This window comes from Crinia signifera, chromosome 8 (genome assembly GCF_055691185.1).
Source record: "Crinia signifera chromosome 8, ASM5569118v1, whole genome shotgun sequence".
Lineage (NCBI taxonomy): Eukaryota > Metazoa > Chordata > Amphibia > Anura > Myobatrachidae > Crinia > Crinia signifera.
The window spans coordinates 28,917,441-28,936,766 of record NC_139224.1 but is presented as its reverse complement, the minus strand read 5'-3'; the positions used below and the strand labels follow the sequence as shown (position 1 = coordinate 28,936,766).

General features: G+C 45.3%; 1 protein-coding gene across 2 annotated transcripts in view; it reads left to right on the top strand.

Annotated features, from left to right (window-relative positions):
* SYNPR (synaptoporin) overlaps positions 1–19,326 on the top strand; it is a 196,348-nt gene that overhangs the window by 174,652 nt on the left and 2,370 nt on the right. For both annotated transcript variants that reach the window (XM_083156051.1, XM_083156050.1), the window contains one exon: positions 15,155–15,346. In XM_083156051.1, the coding sequence (XP_083012177.1) occupies positions 15,155–15,346 (192 nt within the window). The remainder of the gene's footprint in view (positions 1–15,154; positions 15,347–19,326) is intronic.

The following is a 19,326-nucleotide window of genomic DNA, read 5'->3' as shown; positions in this document are numbered from 1 at the left end:
AATGCTGATATTTTCTAATATTGTAAAGTACCAACCAATTAGCTCCTAACGTTTTTTGGGCAACACGGATGGTGTAATGGTTAGCGTTACTGGCTCACAGTGCTGAGGTCATGGATTCTATTCTCAACTTGGCCCTAATGGCTTGTACACACCACAATGATTGAGATTGGGAGCAGATTGCAAGACGATCGTACGATCTGTTGAAGCATACAATCTGCTTCCGATCCGATCCCGATCGGCACTTGGTTGAAGGGGTCGATTATAAATCCTACCAGCTTCAGGTAGGATCTGAAAAATGACCAAACGACCCGGGGGGCCGCGCATCGGATCGGAATCGTCTTGGAAATTGCTCAAAACATGCCCAATTTACATACAATCGGTCGAGATTGTATCTAAATTGGGTGTTTTGAGACCAAACTGGTGTGTACCCTACTAAACTGTGCATTTTCTTAACTAACATGTTTAAAGAACCTAATATTCTCTGGTTTCCTCCCACAATCCAATATATACTGGAAGGTTAATTGGCTTCCAACAAAATTAACCCAAGACTGAATGAGTGTGCATAAACATGTGGTATGTATGAATGTGGTATGATGTGAATGTTCAGATATTCTCTGTAAAGCGCTGCAGAACATGTGTGCACTATATAAGAAACTTAATAAATAAATAGTATTGGGACATTATGGTACCTGGGCAATTGCAGGATTTCCAGAGTGGAGTTTCCAGGTGGAGTCTGGGGAAGTGCTAGATGAACTGACCTGGACACATTGGCCTTTTATACACTAAATATACTGTATAGATGGTCTATAGAATGGGCTGCATCAAACATATTTTACAAAAACAATATAAGCAACATAAGCGGTCAGGAAAAGGTTAAACAACCCATAATATATACATACACATACATAGTAAAACTACATGTTGTGGTGGCAGCTCTAGCAATTGTATTATATACTGTTGCTATTGTGGTCATAATTTGAGCTGCTCCCCAAAAGGATGGGGATTCTAGGCAACTGTAAACCCATCCCTATGCATCACCCTATGTGACCCAGCTGCAGGTAGGTGAAATGGGCAGGTGATGAATAAAAGTACTTTTCTTATTGCAGAACCAGACACATGAACCATATACTTGTATTATCATTCAGACCAGCTCTGACTTTCTGTACTAATGCTGGGCACCGGGGCCGGATTAAGGTTCTTCAGCCTCCGAGGCACAGAGGATTCTATAGAAGAGATCTTTGGGGATTCCTACCCCCCACCACCCCCATGGAGGCAGCGGGGTCCCTGAGGTGGATGGGAAGTCAGCGGAGTGGTCCCTGCGGCGGAGGGGAACTAGTGGCGCTACTAGTTACCATCTGCCACAGGGACCCCTCCGCTGACTTCCCATCCGTTGCAGGGACCCCACCTGCCCCGCATTGCCCGACCCTGATCAGGGCCGCCGAGAGGGATGGGGACGGGAACTAGTTACACAGGCCCCCATACATTCCCCCTCCGTCCCACCCGGGCAGCAGCACATACCTACTTTTTGTTGCAAGTAAACGTTTCCCGTTATGATTTCTTAAATATCGGGGGGGGGGGGGGCACTTTTTTATAGAGATGTGCGGACTCGGATTCCATAGATCCGAGCCCACACGAACTTCATCAATCCGAGCGCGGTTCCGAGCAGCATTCCCCCCGCTGGATTCTCGCAATGCTTTAAATAACGGCTCCCCCGCCCGCCAGCTTCACTCCAGTCTAGGAGCGGGTTGGGAGAGGGTGTGTTGGTGCTGCTGCTGGGGCTTGAACTCAATTTGTCGCTGGGGCTGTCTGCTGGGGCCTGTCTCCCTCAGTGCTGCTGTGTACTCTGTCCTCCTCCTGGGATCACCCTAGCAAGGAGGACAGTCAGCTGTGTAACAGTGATAACTGATTCTGCTTTGTGTCTAACTGTTTGTATTACTACTGTCTCCTCTGTGCTGGGCCCTACCTCTGGTGCTGTGCTGTACCTAATATATTATATTATATTATTAATTATACATTAAAAGGGAAGCTGAGTCACTCCAGGGTCTTTTTATGCAGGTAGATATATTGTAGAAACATCAAAGGTACATGTGCGGCAACAGTTGGATTCCAATCCCACTCAGCCTGTGATGTGTGTATTCGGAATGAAAAAAGAAAAAAAGTACCTCATTTGTGTCTTTTTGGGGAATACAGACCCAGTATGAACTTTTGAGAAGCAAATTACGCTATATGTACTTTTTTTCTTTTTTATGTACGAATCATCCTTGAATTGCGGATGGTACACATTCCATACCTGGAACATATGAGGCATATGAGCACGTAACTACTGGTTTATTATTATTTTTTATTATCTTCTTTTTTTATGTACCCATAACTCTGATCATTCTGCTGGTGCCTAGTACTGCCGTATCTACCTGTCTGGTGCCTAGTACTGCCGTATCTCATTCTCTATATTATCTACCTGTCTGCTGGTGCCTAGTAGTGCCATATCAGTCCAGGGGTGCCCCCATGTGTGCTGTATAATTATATGGGTGCCACCATGTGTCCCGTATCAGTCCAGGGATGCCCCCATGTGTCCTGTATCAGACCAGGGGAGCTCCCCCTCTTTTTTAATGAAAAGAAAAAAAAGGTGTTTTTTTATTTTTACTGCCAGGGCTGTTAAATGTGCTGTATCAGTCCAGGGGTGAGCCAAGAGTGCCGTATAATTCAAGGGGTGTTACTAAAGTCTGCTGTATTATTCCAGGTGTGCTGCTCTTTTTTTTAATCTTTAGTCTTGTATCAGTCCAAAGGTGCCCGCACGTGTGCCGTATAATTCCAGGGGTGAGACAAGTCTGCTGTATAATTCATGGGGCGCTGCCAAGTGTGCTGTATTAGTCCAGGGGCGATGCTAAGAGTTCTGTATCAGTCCAGCGGTGATGCTAAGTGTTCAGTATCAGTCCAGGGGTGATCCTAAGTGTTCAGTATCAGTCCAGGGGTGATGCTAAGTGTGCTGTATCAGTCTAGTGTTTGTGCCGCACACTTGTGTGGCTTAGCATAGTTATCCAGCTACCTCGTGCAACCTTTGGCCTAAAAATAATATTGAGAGGGGTAAGGTGTTCAGAATAGACTGGAAATGAGTGGAAATTAATGTTATTGAGGTTAATAATATCAATTTTTTTATGCTTTTTAAAAAAAAAATCAGAACCCAAAACGTTTAGGGGGTGTTTTGGCAAAACCCATTAGAACCCAAAACCTGAAGGTAATCAGAACCCAAAATGCGAAAAGTGGCCGGTGCACATCCCTACTTTTTTACTGTTTGCACTGGGAGCCATATTGTCTGCCAAGACTTCGGTGCTGTGAGGCAGTAATCTTGGCCATGTTATCACCTACTTTGCATTACACTTTCGTGAAAATTTTTGTGAAATCAATGTACATTTTAACTTTTTGGGGGACATCAGTTTATTTGGTGTTTAATGGCTTTCTCTAGTGTGACATCCAAGCACGTACTGTAACTCTCTGGTCTAGAAACTGTAATTATCTTTCCCTATTGTCTTGGAACATACAAGTAAAATGTCCTTGTTTAAACAAACATTGCTCTAAGGATATATTAAATCTTCTATTTTAGTTGTTTGAAAAAAGCCTTTAATTACTGGTGAGATTCCTGGAATAAGTGTTATGCTATTGAATGCTCGCCTTTGTATTATTCTCTATTGTCTTTTACTTGTGGAGACAGCTGCTAATTGTAATCGTATTCCCTGCACTGCAGATGTTACTAAGTATTTAAATGGCCTATCATGTGTCAGTGCAGGATAACCACCATATATCACTCCCGATTTCCACGTATAGTTATGTTTGCCACCTTTTGTGGATAAATAAATATTCTTCCGATCTGTGTCACAGTTTGGCCTTTCTGATTTCTTAAATGCCACGTTTCACTAGTTATACTGACCTGTTAGCAAGCTTATGTACTTAAAACTAGAGATGTGCGGCGGCCACTTTTTCGGGTTTTGGTTTTGGATCTGGATCTCCCTTCGTGTTTTGGATCTGGATTGGTTTTGGCAAAACCACCCATGTGGGTTTTGGTTTTGGATCTGGATTTTTATGAAAAAATGCTAAAAATGTCTAAAATAACAGAATTTGGGCCTGTTTTTGCCCCTAAAGTATTATTAACCTCAATAACATTAGTTTCTACTCATTTATAGTCAATTTTGATCACTTCACAGCTTACAAAATTGTTTTCATTTACTGTAGTTGGGCCAAAAGGGTATACAGAGGTAGCTGGATGACTAAGCTAAGCGACAGCAGTCGGCATCACATACATGTGGACCTTACACTTCCAACCTGGCAGAGCGGCACTGCAGGGGCAGACAGGGTGGCAGTTTAATAAACTATCCCAAAAAAAGAGAAATGCTCCAAACAGCAAATACAAAGAGGTATCGGCCTTGTCATGACTGGTGGTAGCAGCTTCAGCACTCCCACTATTTCCTCCTCCATCATCCTCCAAAAATGTGTTTTTATTTTATTTATTACTTTTATTTCTTTTTCTTACTTTACACTGGACACAGCCTGACACACTGCACACAGCCCCTTGGACACTGGACACTGCCCCTGGACACTGCCCCTGGACACTGCCCCTGGACACTGCCCCTGGACACTGGACACAGCCTGTCACCCTGGACACAGCCCCTGGACAATAGACACAGCCTCTGGACACAGCTCCTGTACACTGGACACAGCCGTCACACTGGACACAGCCCCTGGACAATGGACACAGCCGTCACACTGGACACAGCTTCTGGACACCGCCCCTGGACACAGCTCCTGTACACTGGACAATGGATATATGTCACGCTGGACTCTGGATATATGCCGTCACACAATGGTTAGATGTCACACTGGCCACTGGATATATGTTGTCACACTGGACACAGGATATATGTCGTCACACTGGACACAGGATATATGTCGTCACACTGGACACAGGATATATGTCGTCACACTGGACACTGGATATATGTCATCACAGTGGACACAGGATATATGTCGTCACACATTACATGTCACACTGGACACAGGATATATGTTGTGACTTGTGACACTGGACACAGGATATATTGTCGTCACACTGGCCACTGGATATATGTCGTCACACTGGACACAGGATATATGTCGTCACACTGGACACAGGATATGTCGTCAGTCGTCACACAGGACAGGACACAGGATATATGTCGTGAGTGACTTGTGACACTGGACAATGGATAAGATATAGGCCGTCACACTGGACACAGCCCCTTGTATTAATGCTGCCCCTGTACACAGTGTACTACTCAGCAGCACTGCAGCCCCTGCGTGTGAGCACTGCAGCACTGAGTTAGTTAGTTAAATCACAAAAAAAACACAGGGTTCAGGGCTAAATAAAATAAATCACAACACAGGGCTTAGGGCTAAATAAATCACAACAGGGCACGGGCCACAGGACAGCCCCTGGACAGTGGACACTGCAGCCCCTGCATGTGAGCACTGCAGCACCTAGTTAGTTAAATCACACTACAGGGCTCAGGCCTATAAACTAGACTCTCAAGTCTACAACACAGGGCAGTGAGGGCAGGTCACGGAGCACAGCACAGCACGGAGCACATGGCACGGAGCACAGCACAGGGCAGTGAGGGCAGGTCACGGAGCACAGCACAGCACGGAGCACATGGCACGGAGCACAGCACAGGGCAGTGAGGGCACAGGTCAGGTCACGGAGCACATGGCACAGAGCACAGCACGGAGCTTCCCAACCACCCTCTTCCCTCTCCAAGATTGGAGTGAAGATGGCGGGGCGCGCGTGCGTCTTTTATAAGATCCCGCTCCCGCGAGAATCCGACAGTGCGATGATGACGTTCGGCCTCGTTTTTGGTCCGGAATTCAGGCGGGAACTCCCGAGCCGGCTCGGATCTGGACGGGTCCCCGATATTCGGATCTGTCGGATCTCGAGGCTCCGGACCCGCTCATCTCTACTTAAAACAGATCTTTTACCTAGTCATAGGGGGCAATTATTCATCACATCCAGTAATCATACATGCCTACGCTCCCAGAATGGCTGGGAAGCTACCAAAAATCGTGTCTCCCGCCCGGCCCCCCAGGAAGGGTGGGCAAGCCCCCAGCATGCCCGTGGCCTCTCTCGCATCTTCCTACCTCACCGGTAAAACACGGGGTAAAATTACACAATTTGCATAATTTTTCCCCCACCCTCTCCACGTACATCTACAAATTGCAGGATTTCTTGCAATGGGGCTGGGTTTGTAAATGTAGAGATCCGTCTCTACCCCTGACTTCTCCCAGAGAGGAGATAATAAATGTCGGCAAGTATGATCCAGGTACCAGTGGGATCTGAGTGGCACAGATTACACAAACAAACTGCCAACAGAACACAGGCGCCAGAACTTTGAAGAGACAAGGGTGCCGATGCCAGAATACTGACAGCCGGCATCCCAAGCGCATGGTTACCACCCCCAAATGCCCGTAGAGTGTCAATCACACTGCGAGCAGCCAGCAAAGGCTAGCTGGCTGCCTTCGGAGGGATAGCACATGACTACGCACTGCATAAAATATCAGTGGCAAACTCAGGATTTTTAAAGGAGGTTTCCAAATGTAATCCGAGATCTCATATTCTGCAGTGCATTGGAGTAAGTATGCGACCCAGTGGTAACTGCCCTGAAAATTGGTCTTTTTATACACTGGATACTTTAGGGAATACAGTGTTAATATTAAATGGTACAGATGGTCTATAGTATAGGCTGTTTCAAACAATTAAATAAGATAAGTGGTCAGGAAAAGGTTAAACATATCACAATAAATACGCAAACATAATAGAACCAGTACTGCACTTTCTAAGCTCACAATCTCCCACTTCATGGTAAGGCGCCTGTCTCTTCCTCCTGGCAGCTGCTCTACATTGTGATGTTGAAGGGCTCAGATCCAAACATACAGTAAATGTGGTATACGAAGCTGGTACACTGGCATGTGCACTAGCCCTGCTCTGTCCCTTACACTGCATGATATGGTGGCAGCTCCACTGATTATATTATATACCAGTGCTATTGTTTAAGGCACTTGCCAAGAGGAGGGGGGTTTCTGGGTAACCAGAACCCCCCCCCCTGCGTTTGCCTATGCATATGCATGCACGGTCATTTCATAATTGCACGGGCTTCGAATTCACCGCACATGGAGTGAATCTGAATCATGCTCTCTATCCATTTATAAATCCACTTTGGAGATTACTGTATATTTTGTTATCTCAGGACCTATGCAGATAAGTTTATTTACTTTTCAGCATTTTACACACTGCGACTTATTCATCTTTTCCCCCATAGACTTCACTGTGTTCTAGGAAAGTTTTATCCAAGATGCCCTTAATAAGTTCAACTTAGTTAAAGTTTTGCATTCGGTGACATTTTTTACTGGTATGTTATCTTTGTGAACAAACACATACGTAGAACAACACAAAATAAATGTACATTGCTTGTATGTTTTAAAGGTTATCACTTAGTTCCGAACCTACATGCTGGTAAGAGGCGTCGTATCTTCAAAATTTATCAAAGTATATTTGGCTGCATTCTGTGAATGTCAGCGGAACCGGAGACTCGAATTCATTAGTACATTACCTTTATCCTCGCTCCACACATTAGAGTCTGGTTTCATTCTGATGTAAGTGAATTGTAAAACTCCTGGCCTGGTAATTAAAGTAATCCGCTGGTGGTGCGAACAACGGAGAATACTTGCTCGCTCAAATAAATATTTAATTTGTTTTATCAGGTTAAATAAATGATATGGAATCTGAGGAGTTCAGCATTTTAGCCAAAGCTAAAAGCGTGAGGAGTGGAGTTTAAATTGACACCTTTATTGGATAATAGAAGGAGCTTATGTTGCAAGCAGAAGCAGATTGGCTGCGCAATTCTCACCAGTATATATGCAGTTCTAATGGTGCCCACACATGCACCGATTTCAGTGCTATGCGATTTTGGCTGTACAATGGTTCTTTACAATTTGTCTGCCAGAATTAAGCATGACCCGATGCGATGGTTATTTTGCTGTCTGCGATGCGATGCTGTGCGATTTAAGCACATTTTTTCACTTGATTTTTCTGAACTTTATTTTGTTCTAGTTCACATGTTTTAAACCTGCAATAAAGTTGTTGATAACAATTTGTATGTTGAAAAAAAGTAGTCTGAGGTACTTTATTTCCCCCAAAAAAAAAAAAAAAGCATCGTATAGCATCAGCTCGTATGCCTGTATAATGCTGAGCCCGATGCTATGCGATAATGTCCAAAAAAGTACCTGCTGCACATACTTTTTTGGACATCCAAAATCGGTCCCCGGGAACGCGCATAGCAAAGCATCGCGTCGCACACGCCGCCCGAAAACACCCCGATAATTGTACACACAATGCGTTTTGTACTTTAAAAGTACATAACGCATTCTATAATCGGTGCATGTGTGGGCTGCATAAGAGCGGACAATAGTATATTCTGCCTGATGGATGCTCTTTAGTTTCATGCTCTAGATACACAATGGGACTTATTCAGATCTGTTCGCTAGGCCGACCGAACAACCTTGCGAAACCCAGCATTTTCATGCGAGGGCTTCGCATGCGGCTGCACAAGTGAAAAATTATTCGATGGTCGCCGATCATCTAATCATTTTTTCCCATTCGCAAATAAAAGTCAGTCTAGATTAACTTTTATTTTGAGGGCAATGGCCCAATTCGGGGCAAGTGTCGACATCATGTGACGTCGTGTGTCGGCAGCTGCATGCCCCATGCAGGCATCTCAGGATGCCCATGATACGCTGGGCATTCCCCTGTTCGGTTGCTGATAGACGGGCTCCAAGAAGAGCCTTAGGGGCAGATTTATTAAGGCTAGTTAAGTGATAGAGTGGAAGGTGATAACGCACCAGCCAATCAGCCCCAAAGTGCCATTTTCCAAACAGCCTGTAACATGACAGGTAAAAGCTGATTGGCTGGTTGTTTATCACTCGCCACTTTATCACTTTTTGAAGCTTGATACATCTGGCCCTATGGGAGGGGGCAGCCATGCATCAGGCATCATCAATATCCACTGAGCTGACGGATTTCCTTTAAATTACCTAAGTGTTCATCTATAGTATATAGTGGATATTACAGGCCCAGGGGGCTCATCCATGATCCATAGAACCCATACTTCTGCTGTAGCCACTTGGATCACCCGGAGAGATATGGAATCTGTATGTTCTGCTTTCAAAAACATTTATGTTTTTTTTTTTTTTTGGGGGGGGGGGGTTGATCATGGTGCACTCAGGTTAAACAGGATGGCACTAGTGATAATGCATTGCTCTTTGGCAAGTATAGTCATTGTAATAGCATTTTATAGCCCCAGACTATGGATGTCCTCCTCATTTCTGTGGGAGGTGCACAAGTAGTAGCATTCGAGAACATTCATCATGCAACTGGGAACATTCTGCGGGACTAAATTTACAAAGATGGGAGTTCTACTGAAGATGGGATGTTGCTATGGGCAACGAATCGGATTCCATCGATTATCTTCAAGAGGACCTAAAAATATATGAAGTAGAATATAATTAGTTTCTATGGGCAACATCCCATCTTCAATATAGATATGAAAATACCTCTTCCTTGCTTCCACAAAAGTTGAAGCAAGGAAGAGGTAAGCAACTATAGACCAGTGAGACTTACATCAGTAGTAGGGAAACTGATGGAAACACTCTTAAAACAAAGAGTTGTTGAATATCTCAAAACCGGCAACTTACAAGATCCGAAACAGCATGGGTTTACTTGGGGAAGATCATGTCAAACAAATCTTATTGACTTTTTTGACTGGGTGAAAGTAATAGCATACCTCCCAACTTCTGCCCGGAGGAAATAGGGACACCCGCGCGGCGAGCGCCCGAAAAGGGGGCGGGGCGTATGCAAATGCGGGCGCGGCTTATGCTAATTAGCCGCAACCTCATTTTCATACGAGAATAGACGCTGTGCGCATGCGCACAGCGTCTATTCTACTAGATTGGGGGGTCTCCCAACTGCCACCCCCCGCAGCGGGACAATGCCTGCCGCGGGTGGGACAGCGGGACAGGACCCGAAAATCGGGACTGTCCCTCTAAAATCGTGACAGTTGGGAGGTATGTAATAGATCAAGGTGGGGCTGTAGATGTAGCTTATCTAGACTTTAGTAAGGCTTTTGACACTGTCCCACATCGCAGACTGTTAAATAAACTTGAAATGCTGGGATTGGATTCTTATGGGCCCTACACACACACAGCGATATTCAGCCACTTTCTGAGCGGTTTTACATACAGTAATCGCTCAGAAAGTGTCTGAATATCGCTGTGTGTATGGTTAGAGGCTCACAGTGCCCCCACAGCGTCAAAATGGGGCATGGCCCAGGGCCGTCTTAACAGCAGTGTGGGCCCCTAGGCAAAGCAATGCACTGGGGCCCTTACCCATTCTCCCCTAATATCAGCAGCAGCTTTGATGTCCCACGGGGGGCAGGGGGTGCTCTATCTTCCATTCAACATGTAGGACCTGGAGCAGTAACTTCTGCTAATTACTCCTTTACTGCACAGGTGGTGGGAGGGTGAACACTAACGTGTGGAAGGGGGCACTGAGCTGAATGAAGGGTCCCTTGTAAATGACTTCCAGGGAGGTAGGGCTTAATATTCGTCATTTTCCGGTGGAAGGGCAGCATGTTTGACTGCAGATATTGCAATTATCTGGAAATAGATTTCTTAGCCTTCAATAGTATAAAAACCTAGAGTCCCAACCTTAAGGAGGTGCTGGGAACTTGGGGATCAGAGATCAGGAGCCAGAGCAATCCATTGACAAAAATATAAAACTGTACACCAGACGTTTGGAGCTGGAGCTGGGACCGGCTGCTGGAAGGCTGATATCTCTGGTTCTGGGCATGATAGAGACCCTTAAACACCTGGGGCCCCTAGGCAAGTGCCCATTTAGCCCATACGAAAAGACGGCCCTGGCGTGGCCTCACGGGAAGATGCAAGTATAGGTCACACTCCTTTCTGGATAGCCACGCCCACTAACTTCCGGGCACGAGCCTGTGTCCCCCTTTGAAGAGCTTAAAAGTTGGGAGGTATGATATATTGCAGTCTGATGTTAATATCAACCAAAAACATAGACTCCTGTACTGGGCCCCCTTTCTGTCTGAGCCCAGGACAAGAGTTCCCGCAACAACCCCCCTTTGATGGCAGCCCTGAGTGTTTTATTATGTGTAATATCAATATGTGTAGTGTAAATGTAACAAAAATGATTTGTTGTCACTTTACAAATAACACAAAATCACAAATCAGCCATACCTGACAGCCATTGCACAGTACCAGCTGCACTCATGCCTGCTACGCAGCCTCGTGTAATGATTCTATGTGAAGCCTCCAGCATGTACGAAGTGTCAGTGATGAATGGCTTCTGCTGTCCGCCTGTTGTGAGTGATGCTCAAATAGAAGTCATTATTTTCGCTCAGGGGGTTCCCAGCCACCTTCCTGACCCAGCGAGGAGACGGCGGATTCTATTCTTAGGAACACCCAAATTATAGACACATAAAATATCCTGCATTTCTGCCACAGTGCATTACACTATTACACTAGCAAGTGATAAATGTCACTGCTCCTAGGCTGTGGTAAACAACACGATCAAGCCAGATAGTGGTCTTATTAGATATTAAACTGATAGAAACAGATACACAGCACAGCACACTCGCAGACCAACTCAGTGCTGCACCAATCGCCCACTGATCCTCGATTGGTGGTAAACACGATCAAGCCATCACCATTCATTAATCCCACTGCCTAGAGTCATTCATGGGGTAACTGGACTTGTCTTTAAACGCATACAACTTTTCGCATTCAAGCTAGTGGTAATAATAAATTGTAATCAATCACAGAGCTGACCAATCCCACTGCTGAGAGTAATTGATTGCTGCACCAATCGCCCTCTGCTCCTCGGCTGGTGGTAAACAACACGATCAAGCCAGATAGTGGTCTTATTAGATATTAAACTGATAAAAACAGATACATAGCACAGCACCCTCACAGACCAACTCAGTGCTGCACCAATCGCCTACTGATCCTTGGTGGTAAACATGATCAAGCCAGATAGGGGTCTTTTTGGGGTCTAGTTTTTCAAACTGCCATCCTGTCTGCCGCTGCAGTGCCACTCCTAGATAAGCCACGTGTTTGTGCCGCACACTTGTGTGGCTTAGCATAGTTATACAGCTACCTCGGTGCAACCTTTTGCCCTAAAAACAATAATGTGAGGTGTGAGGTGTTAAATAACCGGTATACAGTATTTACCTTATAGCTTTGATGTTTGATATAATTCCATATTTCAATATGTAATCCCATAATACATTCTGTAAATTGCCCCTTATACAGTTAGAGCCCCTGTCAACTTTGTTCCTTAGGTTGTGGCTCACCATGGCTAGCCATGGCTTTCCTATTGTTCTCAGCAGCAGTACAATACATAGAACAATACAGTAGGGGATTAGCATAGTAATCCTATTACTCACTTAATCCAATTAAAGCCCTGTACACATGCATCAATTTTTCTCGATTTTCGATTCGATTTTGCTTATAGAAGCAAAATCAAATCGAATCCTAAACTAAATCGAATGTTTTTTGTGTCACTTTCGATCTGCATTCGATTCGATGTGCGCTCTCGTTTTCACAAAATCGAACAGAAAAATCTACTGTGCAGCCAAGGAAATATCGAATTCGATCTAGTAAATCGAATGTGTACAATGTACCATGAATGGATATCGAATTCGAAATGGAATTCGATATCTAATGCAAGAGTACAGATCTAATGCCAAATCGAATGGAAATATCTAATGCCAGATCTAATAGAAAATCAAATCTAATATCGAATCAAAAGCAAATCGATGTGTGTGTTCAGGGCTTATCAGGCTAAATAAGGAGGGTTCCATCTGTACCTATAAATGGTCCAGATACAATAAAATTATGTTTTAAAAAATATTTTTTTTTTCTGTAAATCTATGATCTGCAAAAAGACTTCACTGTAGATATTGGTCTTAGATATATATCACCAACCTATACAACAGTAACGTACAACCATGCAGCAGTCCCTGGAGCTTACAGTCATAGAAGCTAAATAACACGCTCATTCAGAATCAGTGGCAGTCTGAAACATAAACGCAGTTTGCAGTTTGTCTTTTACATCTGCCAAAATTGAGCTGAGACAGGAGCTGATTGGCTGGCTGTTTATCACTCTCCATTTTATCACTTGCTTAGAGAATCTGGCCCTTAGTGTGAAATATTACAGTGTTAAGAACAAAACAGTTGCAACTTGAATTTAAGTTATAACTTTATGGGCCAGATTCAGCTTCAAAATGTGATCAAATGGAAAATGATAAACAATCAGCTCCTGCCTGACATTTTTCAAACACAGTCTGTGATATGGCAGGTAGGAGCTGATTGGTTGGTGATTTATCACTCTCCATTTTATCGCTTTTTGAAGCTTAGTGTATCTGGCCCTAAATGATTCCATACAGACTGTTTCTCCATAGTTTAAAAACATACAGTACTGATCTTATTGGATTCTGGCTTTGGCCCTTATTCTGATTGACGCGGACTTTACCGCATACTTTCGGATCGCGTGTTTACGGCGTCTGCGCATGCGTGGAGAACGCAACGCGCATGTGCCACGCCTTGACTCGGTACCAGTTCGGCCAGATCCCGTCCAGAACTGTTCACCGCTATCATTCGGGAAATAGGGGCGTATTATGGGCGTCATGCGGAATGACACATGGGCGTAGTTTCAAAGTGGGCAAAACGGGGAGGAAACATGGGCGGACACGGGGGAGTACACTTATGTTGGGGGGCGTACATTCGGAAACCACTCCGAATGCACGCGATCAAAAAGGGCAGAAATGTGCGGTGTCCACAAGTGTACTATTGCTTTGCGGACACCACTCGTTCATGCGCTAGGCGAACGTACGCCTAATGACTACAACCATTAACACCTGAACCCAATAGAATCTACTCCTTTACTCATTACTCACTAATAGGACGCTTGTCAGTGCTTTAATTGAAACCATTGCACTTCAATTGCTGTAAGGGTTAATGTGTGCAATGCATGTGTTAGGCATGCTTGTAAGGATATATTGGCATCTAATTGATTCCAATTCCAAATAAGAAGTTTTTTATGAGGATAGGTAATTGAATAAGTGGGTCATGTGATGTATTGCAGAAGATACTTCATAGTGGGTTGTTTGGCGTAAATACTCCGCTTACGTGCGGTAGCACCGCTTGGCTCCCGTTCGGATGCGGTATTCCCGAGCATACTCTGTAATACTCTGTAATACCGTGCCGAATCGGAGTGTTTCTCCCGCACACGCATGGTTTGTATGTCGTCCGTAAACACGCCCTGTTCTTAAAGAGTGAGTCCGTCCGAATGCGGAGGACACGTGGGCGTTTCTACGGACGATGGCCGCATGCGGCAAAACACCGTTGCGTGCTGACCGCTCCGTAAGAATGCGGGAATTTCCGCACAGATCAGAATAAGGGCCTTTATTTTTTACTTGCGCTCAGGGACATCTTTATACAGTATAGGCACACTAGCCAGCTGCCCAGGGCCTCACAATTAGAGGGGCCTTTGAACTGAGGCGGGTGGCGGTCACACAATCAAAGCAATAGGGCAGCATCCTGCAGCCAGCCAGATCACAGCTTTCAGCATACTGATTGGCAGATGGCTAGATCTATACACCAATCGCAGTGCTGACAGACAATCACTTTATGAAAGCATGTATAGGGACAGTATGGGACCGCAGGAGTGGCAAGTAATGACTTAGTTTTTTCAATTGGTTCCCATGATTGGGTGTGTAGGGGCCACAGTGCATTGCTTTGACTGAGGCTACAATGCTGATAAGATGGTCCTACTTGTGCTTATACCTGTAGGTGTGTGATGATAGGGACATATAACTGTAAGCTCCTTTGGACCAGGTATTGCCAAATGATTGAAAAAGAAAGTTGTGGTCACCAGGTTTCTCCTCCAAAATTTTCCCAGTTGATGCCATTTATTCTGGATGTTTTTCTTTGCTGTTTTTTTTTTATTTAATTTTTTAAGTTAAGCATTTCATAATTGTGCTTTTCTCCCTTCTTCTAGGATTTTATTGTTACCGTGGTCTTTTCCTTCTTGTGGCTGGTGAGTTCTTCCTCTTGGGCTAAAGGACTTTCCGATGTTAAGGTGGCTACAGATCCTGATGAAGTTCTCTTACTGATATCAGCCTGCAAACAGCCAGCCAACAAGTGTATGTCCCTGCGTAGTCCTGTCATGTCAAGCCTTAACACTTCTGTGGTGAGTTGCTTACGTGTGATAGGAGGACTGGGGAGAATGAGAAAGCTTTATATTCTCAATTGCTTCATCATTGCAGAAACCTTCCTAATGATACCATGGCTTGGGGATAAGGATTCTGTGACATCAAAGGTTAAGTAATATAATTATACGGTACCAGAAGTGTAATTACATCAACAATTTCATAGCTTGATCAAGCGTACAAACAAAAGACATTACAGACAATGGGTCTATGTGCAATGAATGTCGTGAGAAATCTGGCATTCAACATGTAGACTGTTATGAAATGTGTTGACATGTTAGAATCTCTACATATCATCCATGGTGGCCTAGTAGTCACTTATACCCCTTTTACGCCCAAAATCCCAGATCTGACCTGGCATCTGGAACACGGATCCAATCCAGGTCGGATCGGGGATTTGCACCGTTTACACTGCGGTGCCTACCTGGAGGCGGTGCTTGGAAATGACATAATCTCCAAGCGCCGGAACCACCGATTGCCGTGGGGGCAAGCCCAGCACCAGGGTAAGCTGCTTGGCTTCCCCTAGCCCCCATGCACACCCTCCCCCAGCCCCGTCCACGGAGTGAATGGATGCCGCACACCGGCATCCTTTCACCTCCTCCCTGCCTTCGCTGCTGTCTGCAGAGGGGATGCAGTTAAAATCCCGGCGGTCGGGATCCCGGCGTTCAGAATCCCGACGCCGGAATCCCGACCGCCGAAATCCTGACACTTTCTCCCTCCAGGGGTGTCCACGACACCCCTGGAGGGAGAATAAGCGTAGCGAGGCACCGGGCCCGCTGCATGGCGAGCGCAGCGAGTCTGCAAGGGGGGGGGGCGATCCACGTCCCCCCCTTGTCGGGATTTCGGCGGTCGGGATTCCGGCATCGGAATTTTGAACGCCGGGATCCCGACCGCCGGGATTTCATACTGAATCCCTGCAGAGTACATGTTAGAGGTTGGGCTTCCCCCATTGATATAAACAGGAGCCGCCCCTGGATGACCCGGTGTACCTGTTTACACTGCCTTCTACCAAGGTCCTAGCCGTGTTCAACCCAGGTCAGGACCTGGGTAGAAGTCCTGTGTAAATGGACATGGGTTGACCCATTTACATAGCCACTGACCTGGGTCTGACCCGCCGCTGGTTTTTGTGGTGGTGTAAAAGGTGTATTACATGCTCCAGATGATTTCACTCCAGGTTATATAAACTAATTGGACAGAGGCTTATGAACCTCTACTTCTGCCCCTACTCTGTCCACTGTGTCATGTTATGCGTGATATTGTCAGAAGACAGCAAGGGAGCTGGCACAGTATGACATTTCAAAACCCCATCACAGAGATTTCCAGTGATTCAAGGGACAGTTGTAAGGGGACGGAGCAAATACAGTATGACAAGATTTCATTAGAATCGTGTACATTTTGCCTATTAATATCATCATTTTGGGGGGAAATGGCATCTCACATGTACCTGCTAACACATTTTAAGGTTCTCTCCTTTTATTGCACAAGAAAAAAATGATGAAATATCAAATAACATTTCTTCACAGGATAGTAATGAATAGAATACAGTTTGTGGGTAGCAGGTACTTTCCCAAGACTATAGTGACATTCATTGCTGTAATTACTGCATTGAGTTACTATATATTTAGCAAGGAACCTTCCACAAGTCAATATAAAAATGAAAGGAAGCACAATAGTACCTCACAACACATACAGCTCTAAACAATTCACAGCATTTGTCCTAGAAGGAAATAAGGAAATCCCGTCCCTACTATTAGAGCCGTTGCAATAAATCACAGTGTCAAGGTTACCTAATTACTATTCCCTCAGAACTCAGACAGACTTGAAATTTAATCTACAAAGAATTTAAGATTACATTTTCTTGTGACACTCAATAATTTGAATATAAATGCCACTGGTGTGACAGATATACCGGGGAGATGAATTATAAATGAGGAAGTCACTCTCATCTTCATTTATCACCAAATTCAATTTGAGCTTGAAAGGTGACACTGTACAACGCCTTCCCAGGGTGCCGCAGAGCTGGTAAATGCTGTATTATATCGGGGCGTTATCTTGCGAAGATGAAACACTCTAAGGCAATGGGGGGGTGGTTATGGGGCTCTAAGACGAAGTAATATTTCCTTGCATACATCTGCAGGTTTATTTATAAAGAATCATTCATGTAAATGTGTTGTAAAACTGCACTGGAGACTTTGCTTTAAATAAAGTTCCAAAGGCCTTGTGATGCTCATTTTGCTATCTAGCACAGGGTTGCCAAGCCAACCCTCCCGGAATGGCGGTCCCCTTCCCTCCCCCCCTCATTTACCTGGGGGCAGAAGCTTGAAATTGCCGCGATTCGTGGCGTTTGCTAAATATGCAAATCGGGCATATTTAGCTCCACCATTAGCGCACGCAGGGGGGGGGGGGGGGGTTTGAGTACTCAGAAACCCCCCTAAGAGTCTAAGGGTCCTAGGCTGAAAGCTGAGGGTCCCCTCATTCCATGGGTACAAGAATTTTTAAAATCGTCGGCCCTTGGGAACCGGAGATATCTGACTTCAAAGCAGTGGTCCCCATCCAAGCCTGTTAGTTGCTATTCCCAGTCAGATATTTCAGGTTCTTTATGACTTATAGTTTTTGTGAGGGTATATTCCAAAAGCTGGGACTCTCCTCCTTTGATGGACACTAGTAGTTTGTCTCTACTGTTCCCAGAACCAGATATATCAGCCTTCCAGCAGCTGGTTATTGCTCCAGCTCCAAACACCTGGTATGTAGTTTTATATACTCGTTGGCAGATTGTTCTGCCTCCTGAACTCTGATCCCCTAGTCCCCAATACCATTTGGTAGGTGGGATTCTCTAGTTTTTAATTACATTAAAATCTAAGAAATCTATTTCCGGGAACTGGAGATATCTGCAGTCAAGCAAGTTGTTCATCCACCAGAAAATTATGAATAATAAGCCCACTCCACTATACACCCCTCCTCTGCGTATTAAACATCCTCTACCACCCTGGAAGTTATGTATCAGGGCCCCTTCATTCAGCCCAATGCCCCCTTCTCCCACCCCATCACCCATCTGTACAGTAAAGGGGTAATTAGTGGAAATTACTGATCCAGTCCCTACATGCTGAGCGGTTGATATAATACCCCCTACCACCCGGGGGACATCAAAGCTTCCCCCACCCCTACCGCTGGAGGATCGGTAGGGGCCCCAATACATTGTTATGCCCAGGGGCCTACACTGCTGTTGACGCCCCTATATGTATATATATGTATGTATATGTATATACTTTAACTGATCCGGCATATACTGGGTCACCTAAGTGTCCATCTCCGTGCTTTGCTCCGCCCCTCTGGAAACCCCCTACTGAAAATCCTGCGTTTGCCCCTGCTCCGCCCCTCATCGGAGACCCGCACATTGCGGGATTTGCATCACTGGGGGCAGAGACTGATGATGTCTCCATCAGGCCCCGCCCCCAGAAGTGATGCTGACAGTCTCCTCTCCGGGGTTCTCCCAGAGAGGAGACTGTAAAAGTCGGCAACCCTGATCTAGCAGTATAGAATGTTTGTTCTTGTTCATCTAAATAAAGCTGGCAATACACAGGTCATTGTGTCACAGGGCCCGAGCGATGAGCATAGAATCCGTTTGTAATGGTTATGGTTCAAAGGTCGACAGTGCCTAAGTCGACAGTCAGTAGCGAGGCCACTATTGGGCAACAGTTCGACACATGAAAAAGGTCAACATACGTTAGGTTGACATGGACTATATGGCAACACAGGCAAAATGTCGATGAGTAAATGGTCGACATGGAAAAAGTGTTGCTGCAAGTTTTTCATGGTTTTTGAGATATGTCGACATATATAGAACATGGACACCGGATAAGTGTACTCAGTGGCGTAACTAAGTTTCGGGCGCCCCCCCCCCCCGCCAAGCACCCCCAATCCCCCGCCGCCCATGCAACCCCCCCCCCCCCCCAATCCCCCG